Source organism: Oryza glaberrima, chromosome 7, assembly GCF_000147395.1.
Source record: "Oryza glaberrima chromosome 7, OglaRS2, whole genome shotgun sequence".
Taxonomy (NCBI): domain Eukaryota; kingdom Viridiplantae; phylum Streptophyta; class Magnoliopsida; order Poales; family Poaceae; genus Oryza; species Oryza glaberrima.
This window is the reverse complement of record NC_068332.1, coordinates 12,110,030-12,127,730: the sequence shown is the minus strand read 5'-3', so window position 1 is coordinate 12,127,730 and position 17,701 is coordinate 12,110,030. Positions and strand designations below refer to the sequence as shown.

The 17,701-nt window shown below is 40.9% G+C and overlaps 1 protein-coding gene across 1 annotated transcript; it reads left to right on the top strand.

Annotated features, from left to right (window-relative positions):
* Window positions 1–5,100: 5,100 nt before the first annotated feature.
* Window positions 5,101–10,999, top strand: LOC127780007 (fatty acid desaturase DES2-like). The gene is made up of 2 exons (XM_052306949.1): window positions 5,101–5,214; window positions 9,546–10,999. Exon 2 carries the CDS (start codon window positions 9,554–9,556, stop codon window positions 10,724–10,726), a length of 1,173 nt encoding a protein of 390 aa, XP_052162909.1. The 5' UTR covers window positions 5,101–5,214; window positions 9,546–9,553; the 3' UTR covers window positions 10,727–10,999.
* Window positions 11,000–17,701: the final 6,702 nt, after the last annotated feature.

The window sequence follows — 17,701 nt, the reverse complement described above, 5'->3', positions numbered from 1 at the left end:
CAATTTACACACAATATGTGTAATTAGTTTTTTTCTATATTTAATATTTTATGTATGTATCTAAACGTTCGATGTGACAGGATGAAAAGTTTATGCGTGGTAACTGTTGGTCTTTACTCTCCGAAATTATGCAGGCATGTATATATTAATTGTGCAGGCCGCTTTTGAATCTGTTGTCGCATGCCTGTATTTAGGCCATGTTTAGATCCCACCCTAAATTTTTTTACCCTATCATATTAAACGTTTGAACACCTATACAAAATATTAAATATAGACTAAAAAATAACTAATTACACAGATTGCGACTAATATGCTAGATGAATGCTTTAAACCTAATTGCTCCATGGTTAGACAATGTGGTGCTACAGTAAACATTTGCTAATGACGGATTAATTAGGCTTAATAAATACGTATCGCGGTTTAATGACATATTTCTGTAATTAGTTTTTTTATTATTGCCCGGATACCCTATACAACACTCTATATAATACCTGACGTGACACTCCAAAACTTTACACCTCTGTATCTAAACACCCCTTAAAATGGGAAAATGCTTTGTATTGCATGTCCGACAAAACAGAAATATCCGGCGTCTCATCTACCCTACTAAAAAGCTCGATGGATAGGAGGAACCTCACTGTAACATACATGCTAACGGTTTCTTTTCATTCTTTTCTCTTCTCTTTAAATATTCTTTTCTTTTCAATTACTTATTCAATCTATGAACCGATCACACCATTGTATTCGTTGCAATCAAATCTTTACAATAAGATATCATATGATTATATTATGTCAAAAGAAAAATATGTGTTTCAACCCGTTAAAACTAAATGTTTCATGCTATCAAGTTTCAATGTGCATTTTCAGTGTGTTTCACAAAATTCCTGAAACTAACTGCTACTGCTCTCTCTCCTCTCTCTCCACCTCATCCATGCATATATTTGTGTATTTTAGCAAGCTTCAAAATGTTTTTTCTCTTAAATTACTTATCCAATCTATGATCCGATCATACCATTGTATTCGTTTTAATTAATCTTTACAACAAGATATCGTATGATTATATTTTAATAAAAGAAAAACATATGTTTCAATCCGTTTATACTCGTTGTTTCATACGTGACAGCGATATGTTTCAACGTGTATCTTCACCATGTTTTATAAAATATTTAAATATTTCAGTTGCTGATTTTTTTTTATTTTACCATATATAATTTAATGTTTCACTTATTAGTTAACAATAATATTTGACCGTCCGATTTTTTTTTAAGTGATCAGACGATTCTCCCTTTCAAAGCTGCCGATGAAGCCCCAAGGCTAACGCAAGTTCTGTTAGCATTATTTTAGAACAAAACAAAATTAAAAGGCGTGTCACGTACGCTACTGAAGAAGCGTGATGTTTTGGTCGTCACTCATGATTTATCGGAGTCATGCTAGTCTTGCACGTGATGCTCTGAGTCCACACAAATCAAGAGGATTATGCACTGTCTTGAATAACCGGTCTTTCATGTATAATTAATTAATATACACTAGAAAAATGAATTTCGCAGATAACCAATTTCACATGTGGACAACCTCGCCGCCTGTGAGTTAAGGCATATATTTTCACAGGTGAACAGCCGGCAACAGTCGGCCAAGTTATATTTTCTAACTAAAAAAAAATTTGAGCCGGCTTCAGCTTTCATCCCATTCTCATTCCAGGATTCCCCATCCGATCCAATCCCATAAAAAATTCCCATTCACAAATTCAAAGATCAAAGTTTCCAAATCCACAGCCTCACTAATTCGTTGAACAAGGGCAAAACCACATCACAAATTTATAAATCCAAAGCAAGTAGAACAAATACATAGCATCATGAATCTAGTCCAGCCGGATCCACCGTCCCTCGCCGAGCGCTAGAGGTCACTGTCATCCTCGACACACTTGATGTCGTGGTCGTCGTCGTGGTGGATGGGCAGCGCTAGGCGGCGGATCCGGTGCTCCCCAACACTGCTAGTGTTGGATCTGCCTTCTCCGCAACTCCCTACATCCGCCCTTGCTCCCCCGCCCTCTTGAGCATTGTCGATGCCATTCGAATCCAACCTTCCTGCTAGTGGGTATGGTGACCCGCCGCCAATCCACAGTCCCCGAGTGGTCATTGTCGCCATCCCCTCTTTGGCTGTTGCCCTCTACCGGTGCCATTGCTTACCTCCACCCCTCTAGCTAGACTTGGAGGGGGAAGGGGAGGGGAGGGTCGCTACGGTCACCACCGTCTGCTGCTGTTTTCACCATCGTTGCCGGTCTCTGTTGCTGAAGCCGAGGCCCACCCAAGGCCCAACAACGATGGATCTGTGATGTTGACGTCGTGCCATCATTGTTGTCGTTGTCACCATCACGGTCATCATCGCAATTGCTGTTGCCGTCGTGGCACAGTCATAGGCGGGAGTGGAAGAGGAAGATCGGGAGAGGGAGGAGTAGGAGAGGTGGATAGGGATCGAGGTGGGGAGGAGATGGAGCTAGGAGAGAAGTGTGAGAGAGATGTAGTAGGTGACATGAGAGAGCCGAGAGAGAAGAGATGGAGGACTTAGCCGCTAGCTATGTTTGGTTGCTGGGATGAGATGGGATGGGATGAACCCACTTTTAGGGGTGTTTGGTTGAGGGGTGAGTGCAATGGGTTGGTTCCAGGAGAGGAATATTCGTCTCAGATCCGGTACCAATCGATCCGGTAAAAAGAGCCGGACGAACTAGTCCCACTTGGGACGAGTGCACGGCATCAGCTCGTCCACGATTGATGCTGCTTGTCCGCGACCGCGGCCGCCTCCGCACCCGGCCACCGCCACCGCGCCCAGCCACCGCCTCATCCGCAACCGTCTCCACCTCCGCGACCGAACCGCCACCGCTCGTCCACGCCTCGCCTCGCCTCTGCGACCGCCTCTGCCTCTAGGACTGGGCGCCACCTCGTTCGCGACCACCGCTGCCTCCGCGCCTAGCCGGCGCCTCGTCTGCAACCGCCTCCACCTCCACCTCCGCGACTGATCGCCGCCGCTTGTCCGTGCCTCGCCTCGCCTCCGCGACCGCATCGCCTCCAGGACCAGGCGCCGCCTCGTCCGCAACCACCTCCGCCTCCGTGCCTGGCCACCGCCTCATCCGCGACCATCTCCACCTCCGCGCCCGGCCGCCACCTCGTCCGCAACCGCCTCCGCCTCCGTGAAACACCGCTGCCGCTCGTCTGCCCCTGCCGCCACCTTTGCGACCGTCGCCGCTCGTCCGCGACCCGCCTTCGCCTCTCCTCTGCTTGCGCCGACGAGCTCCTCCGCCCCAATGCTCGCCACTCGCTGCGAGCTAGCCGCTGGGAGCTAGATGGCCCTAACGGTCCGTGAAAGCCGTCCATCCCATCCCACCTCAATCCCTTCTACCAAACAAAAAAAATTATAACCATCCCATACCATAAACCAAACAGACAACTGAAACTATCCCATCCAAAAAAACTAGGATATGTCTAACCCATCCCACTTTATCCCCAAACCAAACACACGCTAATAGTGCCTCCATATTTTGCAGGCAGAGCACTTAAGATCCTACTTGTGAAAATCATGTTTGCTAAATTTGATTCACAGCGTGCCTTGCAAATCGATTTTCACATAAAAGGACTCGATCTATGGGGTCTCGCTCTATTTTTGCAACTGGTTACATGCGGAAATTTTTTTTAGTCAACCTGAGAAATAAAGTCAGACTTGGAAAAAAAATCATTTTTCTTGTCGACGTTTTAGTTTCAATGGCAGAGTGTGCCATGACACTACAATGACCAGTAAACCTTATTTATTTATTGAGCAGGAATGCAGAGACCGTAGCAATTCAGTACACTGCGCTAAATAATTATGTTCATCTCCTCATCTACTCTCGGAAATTTTGAATTATAGTTTAGTAAAGAGTACATCAACGGCCAAAATTAGACACCCACCTAGCAGGGCGCCGTCGTTCCTCCTACTGCATCCGCCCGCATCCATCCTGGTGAGTGCATCCTCCACCACCACCGTCCGTTCGTCTTATTTAAAATTTTTTTATAATTAGTATTTTTATTTTTATTAGATGATACAACATGAAAGTAGATTATTAGATATATTTTATCATCTAATAAAAATAAAAATACTAATAATAAAAAGTTTTCAAATAAGACGAACGAGTGGCGGTGGCGGAGGACGTGCTCACCAGGATGGATGCGAGCGGATGCAGCAGGAGGAACGATGACGCCCTATTCGCCTTGAAAATTTTGTATGGTTAATATTTTTATTTTTATTAGATGATAAAATATAAATAGTACTTCATTTAACATAAAAAATATAAAACTGCACTACTTATTTTGGGACGAAGAGATTACTATAAATCTGAAATAATGAATTTAAATAAGAGGTGTGTCTAAGCTCGTAATATTAAAATGTGTCAGCGTGTACTTGTAGTACCATCTGTGACATTGTCTTGGAATAAGGCCTGGTTTAGTTACTAAAACAAAAATTTTTCACCCATCACATCAAATGTTTGGAGACATACATAAAGTATTAAATGTGGACAAAATAAAAAACCAATTACACAGTTTATGTGTAAAATACGAGACGAATATTTTAAGCCTAATTGTGCCTTGACAATGTGGTGCTACAGTAAACATTTGCTAATGACGGACTAATTAGGCTTAATAAATTCGTCTCGCAGTTTTCTGGCGGAATTTGTAATTTATTTTGTTATTAGACTACGTTGAATACTTCATATATGTGTCCATATATTTGATATAACAACAAAACCTAAATTTTTTTCCCAGCTAAATAAGGCCTAAAACAAGGGAGGCAGCTGCTGGTCTGTAAACATCAACCTTCTTTGATTCTTTCAATACCCATCTGTATCCATTCCAACACTCCATGGTAGTACTTCAAAATATAAGAAAAGGCGAGTCTTCAAAAGAAAAATCGAAAAGATGACATGTATCTTCCTCAATGTGTATACGGTGACACACCTTAATTTCGTTCAATCCAAAATAATGTCAATAACACTCCGCTAGCGTTCGATTTGGGGCTTGATGGACAGCTTTTAAATAGAGGCTTGCACCAACTGGTTCAGAGGCGCGGCCAGCATAAGCTACCCCGTTTCGTTGTATCCTTGGGAGGAAAAGGGAAGGGACAGGAGAAACCAGAAAAGCATCCGCCCTATCTGCTCTTCATATATACTTCTCAGTTCCAGTCTTCCAGGTCGCCTAGCCTTCTCGGGTTTCTTGTTCTTTCTTATCAGTTTTACATACATATATATATATATATATATATATATATATATATATATATATATATATATATATATATATATATATATATGCAAGTTTTCTTTTTGGATATCAACCGTTGTGAAATTAGTATCTATTCATCATGGGGAGGTAAGTTGATTTGAAGGAAATGTGCGCTGGGCCGGGTATGCAGTGCGAGGGCCTAGCTTCTTCCTCGGCTCCTCGCACTTCAACCCTTTTGTCTGTCATGGTAGTAGCATTTCATTACAAGAAAAATCTCATGTTAGAATAAGCTTCCATAATTCCATTATAAAAAAAAAATATGAGTCTTGTTTATTAGAAGCCAGTCACGTTTTGACACAACGTAACCGCACGCCATAAAAGACACCATTACACATGCTTCAATATATATAGCCCTCTAACATTCAAATATGATGTTTGAGATCGCGTCAAAGTTACATAATATTATACACTCGTCTATATGCTCTTCACTACCCAAATTAATGATGTCCTACACGTATTCACGTAAAATTGGAGGGTTTCATGAGACTTTTTCCATTAGTAGAAGTGTTATACAAAACTGTTTACATATTTATTAGCACGCAACAAATGACCAGTGTATATCGTATCACTACTAGTAATAAACACATAATGTAAATGCGTCTACATGTAGCGCATGCATCTAATTAATGTGTCTAAGACTTTAGAGAAGATTATCTTACATTTGCTCTGAACTAAAATAATCTCTACACACCCTTTAAAGGTCCATGTGAAGATGATCGTAACACACGTATTTTATAGAAAGGACGCAGCTACACGTGCAGGGCAACCACAGAAACATATTTTGTGGTTACATCTTATTCATGTGTAAATTACTCCCATATGTTAGTTCGAATTATGTTAAAATTATCTCCAGCCACTATGATATGTGACAAATCAGGCCGAAGGCACAAGCAACAAAATAAAACAAAAATGCACTATAACATTCTCAAATCTACTTGATACTGTGAAAGTTTTATGCCTTCTACTTTCAGATTTACTATATCAATCAATCATTATAATTTATTCATGTTCTCCTTTAGCAGTGTAGTTATCTGTAATACTGTGAAAAATTACTTTTAATATTATAAAGAGTTACTTCTCTATTCTTTTGGAGTTAATTCCCTCTAGCAGTGTATTAATTAATAGCGTGAAGAGTTACTCTCTTCTAACAGTGTAGATACTTCTAATACTGTAAAAAAGTTACTCATAATATAGTGTAGTTAGTTCCTATATAAAACATAATTAGGCCTTGCTCGGTTTGAAGGATTCTTAAAGGAAATCTTTTTGGAATAAACACTATTCATGCATTCGGTTCATAAGATTCAAAGAAAATTTTTTTATAGAAATACTATGTCAATCCTCCAAAATATATTAATTCCATAGGAATAAAAACATCCACACTATCCTCTTTTGTTTAGCTTAGTGTAAGAAAAATTCATGTATTCCAATCCTTTATTTTTCACTTGCATTCGTACATTATTCCTACGCTTTCCTATTATTGTGATTTGGAAATCGTGTGAACCGAATAGGCCCTTATTTTTTAAAAAAATAATACAGTGATTACTTCAAATAAAAAATCCTTGTGTGTATCTTCTTTATATTATCCATATGAACTTAATTACCTTGCATAGTTTATTTTAAGTCAGCCACCACGTGTTACTTCTAATGTAACATTAGAAGTATATTACTTTGAAATTGTTTGAATATATTCATTAATATTAAACTTCGAGTAGAGTACGATAGTTCAAACAAATCTAGAAAATAATACAAGAAATAAATTGTCAAAAGTTGTATTAATAAAAAATTAGACTAGTGTAACCTACCCTAGTTCTGATTGTTGACGTACGTTGGCTTTGAATATGGATTGTTGCATCTAAAACTGATCAGACGAAGAAAACAATCTCACGTGTTTTAGACTAAATAGTGCATACGCAATAGTTACATTATACGCCTGAATAGGCATGCTTGTAGCATCTAAAACCGATGAAAAGAGAAAACATCACGCATTTAAACTAAGAGAGTGTTTGAGAGAAGAGGATTGGAGAAGATTAAGATAGCAAAACGCGGTAAACTATTAGGCCATTCCCAACCCAATAACTAGGATGGTGTCCATAGTATTAAATAAACTGTCACCTAGGATGAAAAATGATGTGGCAAGTGAATAAATGAGGAAAAGAGAAGAAAACCATGTGTTGCATGAGACATGGTTTATACACAATATCCAAGACATCGTGTGAGATAAAGAGCATTAAATTTAAGTATGGAATAGTAGTGTTTGCATTGAAAGAGTGGTGTATAGTACTAGTTTCTTGATTCTTGATGATGTGAAGTTTATAGAAACCATGTCAGGTGTTTTGGGTTGAGAATGGCCTAGGGTACGATTAATTGAGTACTAATTATTTGACTTAAAAAATGAATTAATACGATTCTTTAAAGTAACTTTTGTACATAATTTTTTTTTATAAAAAATATATCGTTTGGCAGTTTGAGAAGTGCTCATGTGGAAAATGAGGAATCTTTCCTCTCAATCTGTTGTAATGAAAGCAACCTAAATAGTGCGTACGTATTGACTCGATTATACGCTATAAAAAGATATTTTCTTCATTTATTGCGTGCTGTTCTCCTAAGTTCACACCAACCACTTTATTGACTATAGATTATCTCACCATCTAAGCTCCTTTCCCTTTCGGAGATCAGAAGCTAAAGCAGCAAAGTCCAAAGTTAATCTGCACACGTCAACACTGCCGCCGGCTGCGTTCGACATAGGACCAAAAGTTATCTGCTAAACAATATATCTTTTGAAGAATATTCTATATAAACGTATGAATCTAATTTTTAAGTTTGAATATTTAATACTGAATAAACTATATGCTAATATTTTCTCATGTTTTATTAATCTTTTTCTTTCTCTTTTCTCGAACATAGCTAGGCTGCGTTCTTTTGGAGGGGTTGGGAACCCCTCCCGTCTACACAGAAAACGGAGCGATTGATTAACACGTGATTAATTAAATATTAGCTATAAAGAACTTGAAAATAGATTAATATGATTTTTAAAGCAAACTCTCATATATAATTTTTTTGCAAAACGTGTACCATTTAGTTGTTTGAGAAACGTGCATACAGAAAACGAGAAAGATGGATTAGGAACATGGGAAAGATATATATAACGATATAGCTATACCATGAATGACACAATGAACCCAGACCGCCAGTCACGCCACGCCAACGTGAACAGAATATGGAGATGGTGACAGTATCTTGTGCGGTTGTGCCGCACTTGCTATTTTAGGACTGTTTAGTTCGTGGAAAGAAATTTTTTTTTCGTCTTCTATCGGACATTTGACCGGATGTTAGAAGGTTTTTTTCGGACGCGAATGAAAAAACTAATTTCAGAAGACGATCTGAAATGGTTCATCTTCATGTTTCCACGCTTTATATTTTTGTGTTAAATGGTTCTGTCGAGCACCAGTAGAAGATAAGACGATCTGAACAAGCTAGTAAAGAAAAGTCATTTTTATGACTCACGCTTGCTTTTATGTTAAATTAATGTTCCTTTGGACATGAAAAATCTAAACCAACAAACTAGCTAGCGAGAAAAGATGATTACATGTCATAATTAGAGACTAGTGTTTTGCTTTTTTCCTGTCAAATGCTTCATTCGAGCCCGTAAATGTTCAGTCCAATATACAATATTAGGCACTGCAAAAATATTTAGACCGTGTTTTTACAATAGTTAGTTAAGATGATAAAAGTTATAACCATTAACTTAAACATATTTATTTTATTTTTATTCGTTTTCTTTTCACTTCATGAAAGCATGTTTTCATAGAGAATAAGATTTAATGTTGAGTTGTTGTTAAGCATAACAACGATATTTTGTCTCTTCACTATCTTTTCATTGTCAGCAAACATTTCTAATTAGCAAGCAAAAGAGCTCCTTATTAATGACGATTGCACATACCCTAAAACCTTAAAAGATATAACATTAGACAATCTAAACCAAGTAAGATGAGTCAAGTGTTGTGGTGAGTCATTGTCATATTATTCTTAATTCAGACTTACTTGATCATGTCATACCAGGAACGACAGAAGATGGCGACTTCCCTGTGTGCTAGATGCACACGTCAATCAATGAAAAATTAGTGTTTTTCCCTTAATAATTCGTCTTCTGGTCTCCCCGTTGCTTATTTTTTTCGATTCGCCAGTAAATTAACACTATGAACGTGTTGACTGATTGCTTCGTGTAATTGCGGTCAGCAGCAGTACGTATGGGTACCAGCAGCCGGCCGACGACGGTGAAGGAGGGGAAGAAACTAGAGGCGCCCCGCCGTGCCGGCAGCCATGCAGCCGTGCAGCGCTCTCCGGTGGACAAGCCGCCGTTCACGCTGGGCGACATCAGAAAGGCCATCCCACCGCACTGCTTCCACCGCTCCGTGATCAAGTCATTCTCCTACCTGCTCCACGACCTTGCCATTGCCGCGGGCCTCCTCTACTTTGCTCTGGTCGTCATCCCTGCCCTCCCAGGCGTCCTCCGCCTCGTCGCCTGGCCTTTCTACTGGGCCGCTCAGGGGTGCTTCCTGTTCGGGGTGTGGATCATCGCGCACGAGTGCGGGCACCACGCGTTCTCGGGCCACGCACTCCTCGACGACACCCTCGGCCTGGTCCTGCACTCGTGGCTCCTAGCGCCATACTTCTCGTGGAAATACACCCACCAACGGCACCACTCCAACACCAGCTCACAGGAGCGCGACGAGGTGTTCGTCCCCAGGTTCAAGTCCGACCTGCCGTGGTACTCCCCATACGTGTACAAGTACAACAATCCCGTCGCTCGGCTGCTGCTCCTCGTCGTGCAGCTCACCGTCGGGTGGCCGATGTATTTGGTGTTCAACACCTGGGGTCGCCAGTACCCAAGGTTCGCCAGCCACTTCGATCCCTCTGGGCCCATCTACAAGGGGCGGGAGCGCGTCTTCATCGCCATCTCGGACATCGGCATGCTGGCCGTGTCGCTCGCGCTGTACAGGCTTGCGGAGGGTTACGGGTTTTGGTGGGTGGTGCGCGTCTACGGCGTGCCGCTGCTTGTCGTCAACGCGTGGCTTGTGGTCGTCACGTACCTGCATCACACTCACCGGGCGATCCCACACTACGACTCCAGCGAGTGGGACTGGTTGCGCGGGGCGCTCGCCACCGTGGACCGCGACTACAGCTTCCTTAACCGAGTGTTTCACAACATCACGGACACACACGTCGCGCACCACCTGTTCCCTACCATCCCGCACTACCACGCGGTGGAGGCGACCAAGGCGATCCGCCCTGTCCTCGGCGAATACTACCAGTTCGATCCCACACCCATCGTCAAGGCGATATGGCGCGAGGCTAAGGAGTGCATCTACATTCAGTCCGAGGACCACAAGGGCGTCTTCTGGTACAGCAACAAGTTCTAGTTCCTGTAGCAGCGGCAAGCGGGCGTATAGGAAGGGCTGACAGAATAAGCCATGTCGGTCTTGCCTCATCGCTTCATCTAAACCCATAATCTACTTGAAGTCTTGAATTAATTGTAAACTCAAATGAAATTCTCAATAAAAAAGAAAAATGCCTCTCTATATATCTTGCAATTTCCTTAACTGTCTGTAATAGGGAGCGCCATAAATGCAGCTACAAATTACAAGAATTACTCTATTTATGCTTGGTTTCATTACGATACAAAAGAAACAAGGTCCCCCTCTGTCTTCTAATGTGTAAATTACAATAATACTACTGATACAGAGCTATTTCCTACTACTACATTCAACCTCAGATTCATCTCTATAGCAACTCTCGTTGTATAGAGCATACAAGATTTGATTAACATAATTAATATTATAGATTGCTTATCTTTACATTCGTTCCAGCACTTTGCTGTAATCGATCACAATTCACAAGTGAACCTGTCAGATATATCGCATCGATGCAATTGTCATCGACCAAGTTGTTTCCAATTGGTTGGCCTGTAGTCAGGGTCAGGCTTGATGAACAGACTGATCGATGCGGCATTAGAGATTGTTTCACCCTTTCCATGGATATTAGTCAAACTCAATCGGGCATGAGGTTGGACAAAATTGTCCATAAATAAAAGATAACAACTGAATTAACCGAGACCAAAACCAAAGTAACCAAGATCAAAAGGCTATCAGTTGTAACCAATCAAATTTAATACAGCCATTTCAGTTATCTACCACGATTAATTGAATTGACCGAAATATCACCAAGCCAACCTGTATAGCCCATCCCACTGACAAAAATCTGATTCCCCCCCCCCCCCCAGGTCGTCTATTCCTCCTGCTCTCATCTCCTACGCTCTGGCAACACCTCTCCAAGACCCCACTGACCCATCGCCGCCTCGCCCAACACCCGCGCGCCGTTCGGCGACTTATGGCTAATGCCAACGTCACATTGGTCTAAACAGCTCGTAATGCGTCTTGCCTGATGTCTGCACTAGCCAAGAGGACACCGCTGCAACAATGAGGAAGAGAAGGCCTCCTTGATCGTCAACCACGACGGCGGAATTGAGAGGTGTGGAGTCGACCACGACGAGTTGATGAACTTTTTGCAATTATTTTTTACGATTTTTTGGCTCAACTGAAATCAGCTAACTAAACCGAATAGCTGAGTCTTCAAATTACCATTACACTTTGGTCCCCATATTTAAATGACCGAATTTTTCGAATAGAGGATTGAATCATCAAATCGAATTGTTTGGTCTGGCCCATGAATGCACCCCCGGGCGGTCTCCTCTCCTTCTCGTCATTTCTAAATAAAACAATGTCTGCTCGTTTTTACATGTCACTTAAAAAGTTATAAAAAATTTTAGTAAGATAGTAAAATATGTGACATGTCACTCCACAGACATACACTCCACAGACATACATGTTCAAATTCAATTTATACCGGTAGAAGAAAAACAATAAATTTGACTTTAAACAGATCGTGTAATTTGATGTCAAATTTGTTAATTTATTTTTCAAATTAAACAAGTTAAATTTAACGGTAGCGCTATTCCGCGCTCTACAGCGTAAATAGTTCGAGCGCCGCACAACGTCCTTTCCTTCCGGTTTTCCCGTTTTTTACCACCCCACCTTTCCACCGCGTCCTACCTTTTCTCGGTTTTTTTCCTTTTTTACCACTCCACCTTCCATGTTTCTTTTTTTCTCTTTTCTATCTCATCTGTGCTTCATCAATGGGCCCAATAAAATATTAACCATCTAGTTTTTTCTGTTTTCCGTTCCTTCTCTGTAGTTTTTCTATTTTCGCGTTTTAGTAAAATATTTACCGTCTTATTTTTCTTTCCGAGTTTTCTCCGCACGTTTCAAAAGTAATGAATTTACTCAGTGGAGTTTTTCATTTACTCCCAGCCTTCCACATCTGCCCATTCAAAAGTAACAAATTTACTCGCATGAATGCCTCCACATCGTATGGCACCATACCTAGATGGTTGTAAAAGAATTACTACCAGCTTACAACGCTAGTAATTCTTTTACCAATATTATAAATATTGTTTAGATTTCGTGGTCTGTGAGTAAAAGAATTACTACCTTCCTCTTGATATAGCCCATGATCTCGTAGCCACCGTGTAGTAATATTGTTTACTGATATGTTCAATACACAGTATAAAAGTAAAAACTGAGATTTCGTGGTCTGCGAGTAAAACAAGTACCACCTTCCTCTCGATATATCCATGATCTCGTAGCCACCGTGTAGTAATATGTTTACTGATATGTTCAATTTACAGTATAAGAGTAAAAAACTGATACTAAGAGTATTGTTGATCTATATCATAAAATAGTCGTATGAATGAAAAAATTACAGGCTCAATGACACACAAGCGATAAAATTACTCACAGGTGAATCAAACTAGAAAAGAAAAAAATGATTCAGCCAAAAATCCATCGGGTGGCTTTGCTGGATCTTGCTATATGGATCTTGCTATAAGGATGAAGAGAACGGTCTATGTCTTGTGACTGGTTGTGGAGAGGGCAACCGGGTGGCGAGCTGTAGTCGACGATGGAATCATGGAAGGATGTAGCAGTGTGGTATAGAGATGAGCTCGACGTTGCGCAATAGTAGCCATCCATCATCTAGCAAGCATGAAAAAAAATGCAAAAACATTCTCGTTCATGTCAATAAAGATGACGAGCAAAACAAAAATAGCAAACAACCTCCATCACCGGCGGACTCCACCCTATCCTCTGCAGCCAGCGACATGGAGCACGATGTGTAAATGTAGGACCTGTTTAGCCCATCAATTGAGATTAGGTAATATTGGAGATTGCACGTTAATTTGATTTGCAAAAAAAAAAAAATTGGGGCTTCATGCGTGAAGTTGAAGGAGAGTACACAGATGCAAATCAGAGTGTCATTTCCTTAGTTGTTTGTTCCATCAATGTCGTCGACGTGGAGTAGCCGCTAGTTGTTGCTATTAGCCTAGGTGAACACCTCCTTACTGGTTAAGGTGTTACACAACGTCTGGCAGCGAGGCCCAGAGCAGTGCCTTCGCCTAAACCGCCACCGGCCACCGCTCGCTGGCGACCGCCATCAACCGCCACGGTGTCGTCGTCCTCCTCCATGGTGTATCGCCGATCTGTGGGCTAGGATGGTGGATCGATTTAGATCTGAAATAAAGGAAAAAAGGAAGTGGGGCGAGAGTGGTTGGTTGGGTACGGGAAAAATAGAATATATACCGGAAGCAGAGAAGTTGTTTTTATCGAAGTAAATCATTTACTCCGACAATGGTGAGAGCACGATGCGGGACATGGGGTGGGATCGGAAGCAGGGGAGTTGTTTTTATTATTGAAGTAGATCGTTTACTCGAATAAAGGTGGGTGGTTGAGGTGTGCGATAGGAGTAAATCGTTTACTCCGATAACGGTGGGAGTGGGATGACGGGACGTGGGGTGGGATGGGCCTAGGCTGATGCATGTTTGGCACTTGGAATATTAGGTGTGCGCTGCACTCCTAATAGTAGTTCTATAAAATTAAACCTGCATGTTTATGGAATATCATATCATATATTGATTTATCTTACTAATTATTTTTAAATTTTTAGATAACTTTCAAAATGACATATATAAAATATGGATATCCCCAAAAAAATCATCTTCCATTTCTTCATGTTTTTCCAGAATACGCAAAAGAGTTGCGCATCATTGAATTAAGACTTTGAGAGAAGCAAATTAATACAAGATTATACCCCTAGGAGGCTATACTCAGTATAAAATAGAAAACACACCCCGCCACGTGCCCACACACCACCTGTCGGAGGATGATCTCCTTGAGCGGGGGACTGTGTGGCCCCCCTTTATTGGTTCGGCCGGGGGCAGCGGGTGAAAGTTGAGGAGTTGGAAGAAAGGAAGAGTATGGCTATGTCAAGGGGTCGGGGCCCCTTGGCAAGAGTGAGACCCTAGAGGTTTATATAGGTTCGGGCCGCTAAGAAGCGTAATACCCTACTCCTGTGTATGATGATTTTTCCGAGCTTACAAAGTCTCTAAATCTCTAGTGAGCAAGCTAAAGTTCAACCTCTCATCCACAGTCTGGGGGGAGATCCTCCCATCCTCAGTAGGCCTGGAGCTCCTTTTATATCTCAAGGGGTTACCACATGTGCCACGAGAACTACCTAGAGAAGAGGGAAATATTCTCCACATTAAATGTGTGTCTTTTGCCTTAACTCGGAAGTCATCTGTGCGTCGGCTGCCGTGCGGGGCCCATCAAATCATGCCGGCTGACACAGGGGACATCCCTCTCACTCACCTTTTAATGGAGGAAGACTTGGGGGCATGCATGTACCGGGAATACAATCTAGGGCACATCTGGTGCGGCCAAACCGGCTACAGATTGGATGAGAGGCCCAGAGCCTCTCATCATCACGATGGACGGGGCATATCTGCCACACGCCGCCTGACGTACGACCAGGGCGTGAGCAGCTTGTTGCCGTCCCATCTGTCATTTGGCCTATGACCGACCGGTCACAGACCGGTCGTAGGCTTGTCAGGCACGCAACATGCCGCATTCAATGCAGCATGGTGCGCTCGCTCCGCCTGCATTAAAGGTGGTTAGGTGGACGCTGGAGAGCGTTCACCTAACCTCACACACGTGGCGGCCACGTGGTGATTGTGGAGAGGGGTCGGGGCAGCCCAACCCCTTGGGCTCAGAGGGGACGGCTGCCACCTATCCACGGGCTCGACCCCCTCGGGGGAGCACCACGTGGACACTGGGGGCGGCCTCTTTCCTCTAAGCTTGGTACCCCGGGCCCATATCACCGACACCACCACACCCCGAGGAACACACGGCGTGAAGAGTTCCTCTCCTCTAACGGTGTAGATACTTCTAATACCGTAATAAAGTTACTTTTAATATAATATAGTTTAGTTAGTTCCTATATAAAACACAATTATTCAACGATTTCTAAAGGAAATCTCAATTCCTTTGGAGTAAACATTATTCATGCATTCGGTTCATAGGATTCAAAGAAAAATTTTCCATAGGAACACTAAGTAAATCCTCAAAAAAATCCTCCAAAATATACTAATTCCATATGAATGAAAACATCCATTCTATCCTCTTTTTTTCAGCTCGGTGTAGGAAAAATTCATGTTTTCCAATCATTTGTTTGTCACGTACATTCATATATTATTCCAACGTTTTTCCTATTCCTGTGATTTGGAAATCATCTGAACCAAATAGGCCCTCTTTTTTTTAAAAAAAAGTAGTACAGTGATTACTTCAAATAATAATCATTGTGTGTATCTTATTTATATTATCCATGGGAACTTAATTACCTTGCATAGTTTATTTTAAGTCAGCCACCACGTAGTTACTTCTAATGTTATGATGTATTACTTCTACCATTGAAGTATATTACTTTGAATTTTTTGAATATATTTAATATTAAACTTCAAGTAGAGTATGATAGTTCAAATGAATCTAGAAGATAATAAAAGAAATAAATTGTCAAAAGTTGTATTAATAAAAAACTAGACTAGTGTGCCTGCCCGAGTTCTGATAGTTGACGTTGGCTTTGAATATGGTTTGTCGCATCTAAAACTGATCAGACGAAGAAAACAGTGTCACGTGTTTTAGACTAAGTGGTGTTTAGCTCCAGACGTATAAAGTATTAGCATATCAAATCAGGTATTATATAAGATGTTATATAGGGTGTTTGGGCACTAATAAAAAAACTAATCAAAAAACTAATTATCCGTCAGTAAACCACGAGACAAATTTATTAAGCCCAATTAACCCGTCATTAGCAAATGTTTACTGTAGCACCACATTGTCAAATCATGGAGCGATTAGGCTTAAAAGATTTGTCTTGTAAATTAGTCTTAATTTATATAATTAGTTATTTTTTAACTACATTTAATACTTTATGTAGGTGTTCAAACATTTGATCTGACAGGGTTTAAAATTTTGGGTGGGATCCAAACGCCCCCAAAATAGTGCATAAGCACTAGTTACATTATACACCTAAATAGGCATGCTTGTAGCATCTAAAAGTGATGAATGGAGAAAATATCACGTATTTAAACTAAGAGATTGTTTGAGAGAAGATGATCGGAGAAGATTAAGATAGCAAAACATGGTAAACCACTAGGTACGATTAATTAAGTACTAATTTTTTACTTAAAAAAAGATTAATACGATTCTTAAAGCAACTTTCGTAGATAAATATTTTTTGTAAAAGATATATTATTTAGCAGTTTGAGAAACGTTCATGTGGAAAATGAGGAATCTTTCCTCTCAATCCGTTGTAACGAAAGCAGCCTAAATAGTGCGTACGTATTGACGGCAACATATCCTATGCACACATGCTCTCACGTGTACACACGTGCACACCAACTAAAAAATGTCACCAAAAAATCTAGAAAAAATCATACACATACTTTCAATTGTATTACACCTAGGGTTAAAATCTTAACGTCAAATTCATTATATTTTAGCCGTAACAAAAAAAACAAAAAATCTGACAGTTTTAAGGTTGCAATTTTGTCAGAATTTTATCTTTTTTGTTATTCTCTATGTAGAATGAATTTGAAGATGCGACTTTGCACGTAGATGTAATACTATTGAAAGTACATGTATGAATTTTCCTAGAATTTTTTGTGATAATTTTTAGTTGGTGTACATGGTGTGTACACGCGAGGGCCTGTGTGTATAGGATACGCTCCCCGTATTGACTAGATTATACGCTATAAAAAGATATATTTTTCATGTATTGCGTGCTATTCTCCTAAGTTCACAGCAACCAAGAGAAATTTAACAATATGCCACTCCATAGAGGTGGCTTTAACAGGATGCCACTCTATACTATATCCTTATAAAAATGCCACTCCATAGAGGATACTTCTTAATGAAATACCACTTTGAGGTGATTAGTGGTATTTAATC

What these genes read in the sequence shown, in the direction of transcription:
- LOC127780007 (XM_052306949.1), top strand. Translation starts at nt 9,554, where the DNA reads ATGGGTACCAGCAGCCGGCCGACGACGGTGAAGGAGGGGAAGAAACTA.